Raw genomic sequence first — 10,713 nt, forward strand, 5'->3', positions numbered from 1 at the left:
TTTGATCAAGGGAGCTTCTAACGCCCGACTGCTTCATTGCCACAAATCACCAAGCTCCCACAGAGACAGTCCACACAAAGAGCCCTCCAGGACCTAACCAAGGGTCCATCTAGCCCAGCATCTCACGGCCAACCTGATGATTCTGGGAAACCCATAATCAGGTGATGAAAGTGATTGATCTCCAGCATCCAATGTCTCTTAACACGGAGGCTCCATGTAGTCATCCACCTGAATAGCCAATTCACAACTGCTTTTCCAGGAACAAAGTTTCATCCCCATCTCAACCAATGGCCAACCCCAGCATCTTGAAATTAATGAAACTAATTATGTGTCCTGCAAATGACCCCCCCCTTGTCCCACGATGGATGGTCTAGGCTAGCCCAATGTTCTCTAGCCCTGATATTACTGTCTGAGCAGTGATATCAGGGTTCTTTCAGCCTAACCCACTTCACAGGGTGTCTATTGTGGGGAGAGGAAAGGGAAGGAGATTGGAAACCGCTTTGAGAGTCCTTTGGGTAGAGAAAAGCGACATATAAGAACCAACTCTTCTTCTTCAGTAATATCATGGCTCTTTCAGCCTCACTTCCCTCACAGGATGTCTGTCGTGGGGAGAGGAAAGGGAAGGCAACTGTAAGCCGCTTTGAGACTCCGTTGGGTAGATAAAACCGGCATACAAGAACCAACTCTTCTTCATCTACTTCCCAGGGTGTCTGTTGTGGGGAGAGGAAAAGGAAGGCTATTGTAAGCCGCTTTGAGACTCCTTTGGGTACATAAAAGTGGCATACAAGAACCAACTCTTATTCTTCTTGTTCCCAGGGTGGCTGTTGTGGGGAGAGGAAAGGGAAGGCAATTGGAAGCTGCTTTGAGACTCCTTCGGGTAGAGAAAAGCAGCATACAAGAACCAACTCTTCTTCTTCTACCTCCCAGGGTGTCTGTTGTGGGGAGAGGAAAGGGAAGGTGATTGTAAGCTGCGTTGAGACTCCTTTGGGTAGAGAAAAGTGGCATATAACGACCAACACTTCCCCTTCTGCTACAGTCTTGGAAGTGGTCAGCTCCTGAATACAGGCACACTAAAGGATACCAATGTGCACAACTTATTTTCAGCATACTGCTTTAAAGCACAACAATTGAGAAGCTTCACACAAACAAAATAGGGGGAAAGAAAAATCACAGCAGATTCATTGTTTGTAATTTATTAGTTTTGCAATTAAAAAAAAACCTCCCATGGAACACGACCACTCTCTCTGTTTCAGACTAGCATCGAAGTATCCCCATTGAAATGCATCCACGGCTCAGGGGCTTCTTCTCTTTCTTTGCAGAACAAATTCCTGGCTGAGAAAAAAGGGATTTAGGTGAGAGGAAGAGTCTTCTATTGCTGAAGCTGGATGGATCTCTCAGCAGCGAAGGGGCAGAAAGAAGGAAGGGGACCACCATGAAGAATGGAGATCGGCTTCTCTGGCGTGTTGGGTTTTATTTTAATAACAGCAGCTGCTTCCCAAACAGCGACACGCAAATTCTGCAGTTGAAAAAGTGCTCTGAGCGTGGAGCCGCCGTTTGCTCTGCTGTCACTTCAGAGCACAGCCTCCAAGGTCAAGTGGCAAGGCTCAGTTCTTCTTGGTCCTGGGCGTGTCATACTTCCTTTTGCTCGAGTACCACAGCAGCAGGGGGATGCCGATGGAAGGGAGAGTCATGACCCCAAAGGCTGCCCAGTCCAGCTTTTGGGGGAGAAAGGAAAGGAGAAAGGATGAAATGTTAGAAGGGAAATATAGCATCACAAAGTAAAGCGACAGCTGCAAATCTGACTTCTCCACGGGGAGCCCAGTGCTACCTTGGGGCACTGTGTGTCAACAGCAACAGGCCTTGAAGTGTTGAGGGAGGACGGCCATTCCACAAATGGGCCATGGCTCAGTGGCAGAGTGTCAGCTTAACATGTAGAGGGTCCCAAGTTCAATCCCCGGCATCTCCATTTAGACAAGGAACAAGGTGTGTGGAAGACCTTTTCCCATCCCAAACCCTGGAGAGCTTCTGCTAGTTGGAGGAGACAACACTCAGCTAGAGGAAATAGAAGACCAGATGTGGTTCATGGGAATTGAATAGGGCTGGTTATTTCATTGCCATGTAAGGCCTACCCGTGACACACACCCCCCCCCCACTGAAACTTCTGATCAAAATATTTCACTACATTGTGGAATTCACTGCTAATGGGAAACAAGTATAGATGCCTTTAAATGGAGATTATACAGATTCATTGTGGGGAAATCCATCAATGGCTGCTAGCCACGGTGAATAAAGTGAGCCTGTACATTCTGAGGTAAAAAACCTCCATACGCCAGCGTTAAGAGGCAACATCAAGGGAAAAACTTGGGCCTCTGTACCCTGTTCACTGGCCTTCTGGGGCAAGTTTGGCTACTGTGGGAGACAGGATGCTAAACTAGGGACACCATTGGTCTAATTCAGCAATGTTCTTCAGGGCCTGCAAGATGCAGCTCTTCTACCAGGCATTTGGTTGAGGTCAGGGCAGAGAAGATCTACTCAGCCTCTCCTCTGCACACCTCCCAAGGTGTCAGCCCTACTGGGTTGAGGATCTGTTGGCTTGGGGTACACTGGGAGGGTTGTCAAATTGGTTTTAGTGTATGCTTTTATTGTGATTTTTACTGTTGTACACCGCCGCACTAAGGCAGCCAATACATCAAGCAAGTAAAGAAATTAATAAGATCAGGGTTGTCTACCTTGGCAGTGGCTTTCCATTGTCTCTATATACATTCTTTGCTCATTGATCCTTTAACTGGGGATCCTTCAACCAGGGAGCAAGCCTATGATCTTCTACAGACAAGGTATTTATTTAGCCACTCATCCTCACCCGAGGTAGATTTTTGAAGATCCCCCCTCAGGAGAGATACTGTTTACATGGATGTCGTGTCCCTGACACATTGTACCATATACTTCTGGTGTGTCCTAAGTTTGAAGTATATCATTGCCCGTTAGCTAATTATCTGAAGAAATTGAAATTCAGCTGTGTTAACGAGAAACACTGGATTAAAATGATACTAAATGTGAGGGACTGAGCAACGATTATAAAATAGCAAAGTTTTTACTGGCAATTTTAAATGAAAACCTTTTTACGATGGATTTTACATCTGGAACTGTTTGAAATTTTTGTTTTATGCGGAGCAATTTTATGCCAATAAAGGTACTCTGAATCTTAACCACTCAGCCATGGTGATCCCTCTGCTGCTTTGTGCTGACAAAGTAGTTCTTCTTTCAAAAACCCCTCTAGGGATTAGGGAAATACTTTAATAACTTGCCCTATACTGTGAAAAAGAACATCTTGAAATTAACTACCAGAAGACCAAGGTCATTTGGTAAACGGCCAAGATCTAGAATATGGAAGCTAAATGGGCATAAACTGAACAAGTGACCAAATTTAAATAGGTGGGGACTAGTTTCAAAGCCCATTTCTAAAAATGGGCCTTGAAAGGCGATAAGGGGGAAGGGGAAAGGAGAGAGGAGGGCCGCGGCAGCTTACCTGTTCGTCCGGCGGGCCGTTGGCCAGGCGCGCAGGCCGCTCCGTCGGGCAGTCTGGCAGGCTTGTAGCGGGGAGGCTCCGCGCGACTGCCGGGGGCTTGTTGGGGCGTCAGGCCGCCAGGCCGGGCAGGGAGCCCCTGGCATCCGCGCATTGCGTGGCTGCCAGGGGCTCACTTGCGGGCGGCCTGACGCGTCGGAGGCGCTTTGCGCCTCCGACGCGCCAGGCCAGCGGCTAAGGGAGCAACTGCAAGCCGCGCTGTGCGCGGCTCGCACTTGCTGGGGCTGGGAATCGGAGGAAGGGTCCAATCCGGACCCTTCCTCATCACGGACACATCCCGCCCTAGAACCCCTTAGCCATTTATTTAGTCCGTGGCACCCGCGGCACCACGGGCGGTTTAAAGATATATATTCAAGCCCCTGGAGCAAAGAGCACCCATTATTCACATACATCAGAATTAGGGCAAAGATCAGCTAACAACAACAGATTGAATTTCTATCAAATAAAGGGCAGGTTCTTTATGCCAGCAGCCTTGGAATTATATTCTGCTAAAACCCTAGCCCAACTCACTTATGGTGCATTTTTGGGTGCTTTGATATCAGATATTATCAAGCTCAAAAGGGTCCAGGCTAAATTCCTTTGGGCATGTCTACAACTTCCTTGCTGTGTAACCAACTCTATGGTGCATCTGGAAATGAGAGCATTAATGGTTCGGTCAGCAATAGAAAGGTGGCTGAAATTAACTCACAATTCACAGAGCACAGCTTCTTTAACCCTGAAGGACAACTTCCAATTATCTTGGGCTGAGGCCGTCAAGAGTGAAATCCAAAGTCTGGGCTTTTCCACACATTGCCTGTCTAAATTAGCTTATGTTCAAGCTGCATCATTAAGCAGCGGATACAGGACAGTCAATGTCAACTGGACCTGAGTGAAGCTCCAACTTTTGGACCCCCAGTTAAAATGAAATATGTTCTGGCTCCTGCCACTTATCTGTCTCAGCAAGTAATACATAAACAAAAGCAGGGGCACTCATGGGCTGTCCGAGGCAGACTCTGCATGTACTTACAAAGTGCGGGGAAAACCTCCTGTCGAATTCTCGCTGGGCCAGGATCCCCCCCTGCCCTGGAGCACTGGTGAAGCCAACCTGAAGGATCGGAAGGGGAGGGGAGTAATTAGTTACAGGCCACCATAGCAGGCTTGGTTTGAACATGGGAGACACAGCTGACACCAAACCAAATCCACATCTCACAACCAAATCTGTTGCAGACTCGCCCCCCCCCCCCCAGCTCCCCTAACCCGCTGATTATGAAAGGGGGCACGCAGCCTGAACATCAGCTTCTTGGGTAGCCTCCACCCACCTCCAGCTGGCTCAGTAATACCAGGAGAGCCAAGCAATCGAAACTCAAAATTGAGCACATTTGTAGGAGCTGCCACAGTTGGGGCAAGCCAAGCCGCCTCCTCCCAAGCTGGCTGCTATGGAGGAGAGCAAGCCAGGGAAACACTGATTTCTTTATTCCACCTAAACTGACTCCCGGCTTTGTGGCAGAGGTCTCCCTATAAGCCAGGTAAGCCAGAGGCCACAGGGGCCAGGCATTTACTCCAACTCCTCAAGGACAGAAAGGGACAAACTTTTTCTCCCCCCAAGAAGACTGCCAGACACCTCCTTTGGGTGAAAGTGAGAGCTGTCATTTTCAGGTTCTGTAAATTCACACCTGGAATGAGAATCCCTTTTCATCTCCCATCAGCACTTCCACATTACTTCCCAGCAGGAAAAGAAGATGATGTGGGGAAAAGAAGAAGACATGTTTTTTTATACCCTGCTTTTCACTACCCAAAGGAGTCCCAAAGCGGCTTACAAGTATTTTTCCCTTCCCCTCCCCACAACAAACACGCTGTGAGGTAGGTGGAGCTGAGAGAACAACTGCTCTGTAAGAAGAGCTCTAAGAGAACTAGTCCAAGGTCACCCAGCTGGCTGCATGTGGAGGTGAGGTGAATCCAACCTGGTTCAGCAAGGAGCTCCTTTTTGGTCCCCCATAAAAGAACAGTGCAAAATCAAATCCAAGACTTGGGGCGGGAGTGGGCCAGCAGCCATCCTGAGTAACAGGGCTTGGAGCAAAAAAACCCCACCGGCCCCGCAGGTCTTGCAAGGGCCTTGAACTCAACCCCTGGAGCAAGTACTACTTACCACCACCTGTCCCCCTTCCTGCGCCAGGTACGTGATGGTGGCCGATGTGAAGTTGAAGTAGCCGGCTTTCAGGGGCCTCAGAACCACCGTGTGGGAGACATTGCTGGCACTGAGCGGCCAGTAGTTAAGGAAGCAAATTTGATCACAGAGAGGGAACAAAAACAGTGAGACCATGGTTAAGGGGGTGCAGACATCTGGCTGAGGATGCCTTTGGTACTACTGCTCCTTTAAAAATCTGCAATATACAGTAGAAAGGTCAAGCAACCACTGAAGTTGCTAAGTGACACTGCATCTTTCTTCCTTGAAAATGTTAAGAAGAAAAGTTTTTCTCTTTTTCTACCAGGAGTCTCAAAGTGGCTTACAATTGCCTTCCCTGTCCTCTCCCCACAACAGACATCCTGTGAGGGAGGTGAAGCTGAGAGAGCCCTGATATTATCAGTGCTGTGGCGAGCCCAAGGTCATCCAACTGGCTCCATGTGGAGGAGCAGGAATCAAACCTAGGTCACCAGATTAGAAGTCCACACCCCTAACCACTACACCAAGCTAGATTGGACCTAACATGCCACAGATTACTTTTCTTCATGGAAGTTTCCTCCTTGCCCCCTGCGGAACAGCATCCTCCAGAAAACCCTGCCCCCAGAAAACCCTACTGTGGGTTCTTCATTTGCTTTCTGAGACGTGAAAACACTACTGCCCATCTCTCTACAGCCATGAGGGCTAGAAACATAGCTGGGATAATCCTCATTCTTAACAAGAGCCTCTCAGCAGAAAAAAAGATACGGTGCAATCCTGTCCCATTTGACATTGAGCATGCCAGAAACGATCCCAAAGTCTTCTGGAGGGAACGAATCATCAGACAGCTCCACCTCTAAGGCTGCACTGCAGGTAAAACAAATCAGGGAGGTGGGGAAATATAGCAGGAACAAGTTATGACCTGGAAAGGAGACAGGACCTAGAGCTGAGGATATATTACAGAACTATTCACCTTGAAATTCTGGTTGCAAACACAGAATGCCCACCTGGGTGTCAAGAACAGGATTGGGAAGGACTCACCCTCCCCTAGACAAGCCACCCACAACCATCCATGGCCTAACGCTGTTTGCCACTCAAACAAATGCAGATAATTTTGTCATCCAATAACTCAGCACCACGATGCCTTGGAGAGGAAGATAGGAAGTATGCATCATCCTTCCACTCAAACACTGCAATGACCTGTCCCGGCTGCTGTCTGGGACTGCTGTCCCTTGAAACCCCACAACAGCTCTTCCAACCAGCCCTTCCTTATCACCATCCCAGGATTTACCTGGACCCCACGTTGTAGATGTTGTACTGCAAAGTAAGGTCCCTGCCTTCCACGGCGTATCTGTTCAGCAGAGCCTTGGAGGCCAGGAGCCTGGCCCCCTCCTCACAGTGGACAGAGGTGAAGAGGACCAGCACGGACAGGACCAACAGCTTCATCTGCCGAGAGAGAAGGGAAGGGAAGATCTGATACATTTGCTCCTCACAGGAGCCACCATTGAGGGATGGGCTTCGGGAGGGGAGAGGGAGAACTGTAGAAGCAAAGAGGCAAAAGAACACTTTTTTGTTATATGTACTTCCTCTTTGTTATATGTAAGCCGCCCTGAGCCTGAAGGGAGGGCAGTATAGAAATATAATTAATCACTTCTGGTAAGCTCATTCCATTAGGCTGGGGCCAAAGCCAAAAAAGGCCCTGGCTGAGGCCAACTTCACCTCTTTTGGGCCACAGACCTTGAGCAGATGTTGTCCCAAGGATATTAGTGCTGTTGGGCTTCTTGGTCTACATATTGATTGTCTCCCATCCAAACACTAGTCAGGACCAACCCCACTTAGCTTCCAAGATGTGACAAGATCAGGCTAGCCTTGGCCATCCAGGTCAGGACCAGCTTATGAAATCAAAAATAAGATACTCCAAAAGATTAATTAAAGCCCTGGCCAGCTCACAGTTTCCCCCTCCAAAGTACACTTAATCTGGAGCTAGCCCACCTCAGTCACTTACTGTAGGCCAGAACCCCCCCCTTCACATCTAAATGGACAGGCTTTAGGTTGCTTAAGGCTGTTTGAGGGTCATTAACCATTTCAGGTGAGCCAGAGTATTCGTGCTTGCTATCAAAACCAAGAAGGGAAGCAAGGGGAAAAGGTTAGGCCATGCTGTGTAATTGACATTCATGAAATACTGACAAGAGACCAGCCACTTCAAGGGACAATTGGCACAGCTCTCTGGCACACAAATTCAAATTTTGAAAAGTCAACATCAGTCGACAGTGAACCCCAAACAAGCATCTTGATCAGATGCCTTCTGAACTGAGAATAAGCATTCTAGGGGCCCATTCAAGGGACAAGGGGGGCTTTCCCAGGCCAGTCCCAGAATCTTGCCCTCAGACTGGCTCATGACCTCGCCAACCTCTTATTCTGCAACAGAGCCAAGCCTGCCAGGAGGCCAGATGAAGTGACTGTCTTGGGTATCTGATTTGCAGTCCTAGGAAGGGCAATCAAATGGGAGATGTGCAACCCACAGGACCCCGGTCCACCGGGATCACCTGCATAAGGTCCACTAAATAATGGGACAAAATATTTGGGCAACTCCCATTCATTTCGATGACTCCTGGGCAGAAGAACTTCCCAATGGATTGAGCTGGAAGCAGTACTGCACTACAATTAGGTACTATGTCATCTTGGGCTGCCCTCCTGCCAGGGTCCATTCAGCCAAAATTAAGTCTTCTTCTTCCCTCGATAACCCAAGACTCCTTCCCTCTCCTGCTAGAGTCCTTCCCCCAAAGATTTGCCTCTCTCCCCCGTGTCTTTACACGGACCTTCATCCCAAATATTCCCTTTAAGCTCTTCTGCGACCTTCCTCCATTCTGGATTTCTCTCCCGCTCTCAAGTTTGCATTTCCTCTGCCAGCGTCTTCCCTTCCATCACCTCTTCCCCCTTTTCTCTACCAAATGCCACAAGCAAATCGAGCTCCCCCACCCCGGAGAAGCTTTCTGCATTTCCTCTGCCAGAGCCTCCCCGCCACTTTCCTCCTCTACCCGGCCAGAATCCGGATTCTCCCACCTTTGCAGCTGCCAGCAGGACGGAAGAGAGCGTCAGCACAGCCTGGCCCCGGGGAACTCGCCGGAAGCCCGCCTCGAGAAATGTCACGTGGCCTTCGCCTGCCGCCGCTCAGCCTGCCGGGAAATGTAGTCTTGAGGCTGAGCACTTGCGTAATCTCGGCACTTTCCAGGGACAAAGAGACTAGACAAACCAATCAATGTGGGCCACTAGGCGGCGCAGTACGTTGCTCAGGCGAAATCAAAGGTTGGGGAAGGTTTTTAAAGTGGCCTTCAGGGAATTATTCCTTTGTGTTGCTTCGAGAAATGCAGTAGGGCGCAACCTCTTCTACAACCCGGTTTACGTTTGCCCCAGATATGCATGTGTGAAGGCTGGTGAGGGTGGAGATGCAGTCCGCGTTGCACGTGCTAGTCCTGTTTTTATAATCATTTGGTCTGTTTGAGGGCTGAGAAGTCCAGCATTCCAAGAAGGGTCCAGGACTGAGATCAAGAAGTAGAAAGAGTTGGTTCTTATATGCCACTTTTCTCTACCCAAAGGAGTCTCAAAGCGGCTTCCAATGGCCTTCCCTTTCCTCTCCCCACAACAGACACCCTGGTGGGGTGGGTGAGTCTGAGAAAGCCCAATATTATTGCTCGTTAGGACAGCTGTTGTGGCGAGCCTAAGGTCACCCACCCTGGCTCACCAGATGAAAAGCAGCCACTCTGCCTCCCTCATTATATATTTGCATATTATTTATATTTGCATATTATGTGCAAATATATTTGCATATTATTTGCATATTATTTTATGACTGGACAGTAGGGTTATTCAATGTCGTTTTTAAAGGGAAAATCCTTTTTCTTTTTGAAGTCAGTGGCACCTTTAAGACCAACCATGTTTTATTCAAGGGATAAGTTTTCATGGGCGTGCAAACTAGGAATCTGAAGATGTACCTCCTGTCCTCAAGTTTTCCTGTCACCAGATTCAATCCCCCAGATCTCCAGGAATTGCCTAACAGAGCTGGCAACCCTATCTCAGATGAATCTCAGGCCCTAAATAATCTTCCATTATGGTCAAGAACGTGAAAAAGTAGGGTTTGTGTAGAAAAGGGAAATTGGTCTGCTGCTGTAGCTTGCCTTGGACTGCCAGTTTTTCTATGGCCTAAGTGCAAATTTGTCCTGGCCACTTGGTTTTCAAAGATGTTCCATTTAGATGTTGTGGCTAATAGCCACTGATTACTCTGTTCTCCGTGGATGTGAATAAGAATACAAAGAAATTACAAGTTAGTTGCAGCTAGTACGATGAAGTTGCAGCAAACTGATCTTCAAGGCCAGGTTGGTTTGCCATTACCTGCCTCTATGTAGCCACCCTTGACCAACCTTTGATGGTCTCCCATCCAAGTACTAGAAAGGGATGACCCTGCTTAGCTTCTGGGATCCAGTTAGACTGGGTCATTCAGGGTCTCAGCAGATACACTTGAGAAGGTCATTTTTGCACAACCTAGCGTACCTCACAGAGCCTGTTGTTAGGCTAAATAAAAGAACAAACTTATCCTGTCAGAAAAGCCTAAAAAATGAAAGGAATGTCACATTAGACAAATAGGATTGACTGAATGACCACTTCAGATGTTTTCCCCACTTCTACGATGTTCCACATATCAGATGAAGGACATAAGAGAAGCCATGTTGGATCAGGCAATGGCCCATCCAGTCCAACAAGCCTGTGTCACACAGTAGCCAAAACCCAGGTGCCATCAGGAGGTTCACAAGCGAAGCCAGACCTCTGGAAGCCCTCCCACTGTTGCCCTCCTACACAGCAAGAATACAGAGCACCCCTGCCCCAGACAGAGTGTTCCATCTTCTATACCTTCTGGCTAATAGCCATTGATGGACCTCTGCTCCAGATGTTTATCCAATCGCCCCTTGTGCAAAAGGGAGAGGAGAACCACACTGCA

General features: G+C 48.4%; 1 protein-coding gene across 2 annotated transcripts; it reads right to left on the bottom strand.

The window, feature by feature from the left end:
* Positions 1 to 1,177: 1,177 nt before the first annotated feature.
* SSR2 (signal sequence receptor subunit 2) lies at positions 1,178 to 8,917 on the bottom strand. Of its 2 annotated transcripts, none has more exons than XM_077326948.1 (6): positions 8,784 to 8,917; positions 7,012 to 7,166; positions 6,489 to 6,587; positions 5,709 to 5,817; positions 4,590 to 4,667; positions 1,178 to 1,715 (listed from the first exon to the last, which is right to left on the bottom strand). In XM_077326948.1, exons 2-6 carry the CDS (start codon positions 7,164 to 7,166, stop codon positions 1,605 to 1,607), a joined length of 552 nt encoding a protein of 183 aa, XP_077183063.1. In that variant the 5' UTR covers positions 8,784 to 8,917; the 3' UTR covers positions 1,178 to 1,604. The 2 variants fall into 2 exon arrangements, with proteins under 2 accessions (XP_077183063.1, XP_077183054.1); XM_077326939.1 differs by lacking the exon at positions 8,784 to 8,917 and adding an exon at positions 8,540 to 8,560.
* Between the last annotated feature and the right edge of the window lie 1,796 nt (positions 8,918 to 10,713).

The sequence above is a fragment of the Paroedura picta genome, chromosome 1 (genome assembly GCF_049243985.1).
Source record: "Paroedura picta isolate Pp20150507F chromosome 1, Ppicta_v3.0, whole genome shotgun sequence".
NCBI lineage: Eukaryota > Metazoa > Chordata > Lepidosauria > Squamata > Gekkonidae > Paroedura > Paroedura picta.

Coding starts and splice junctions, on each gene's coding strand:
- SSR2 (XM_077326939.1), bottom strand. Junction 5,818..6,488: donor AAATGGGACAGGATTGCACC/GTATCTTTTTTT, acceptor CTGGCCGCTCAG/TGCCAGCAATGTCTCCCACA. Junction 4,668..5,708: donor AGGAAGGGGGACAGGTGGTG/GTAAGTAGTACT, acceptor CCGATCCTTCAG/GTTGGCTTCACCAGTGCTCC.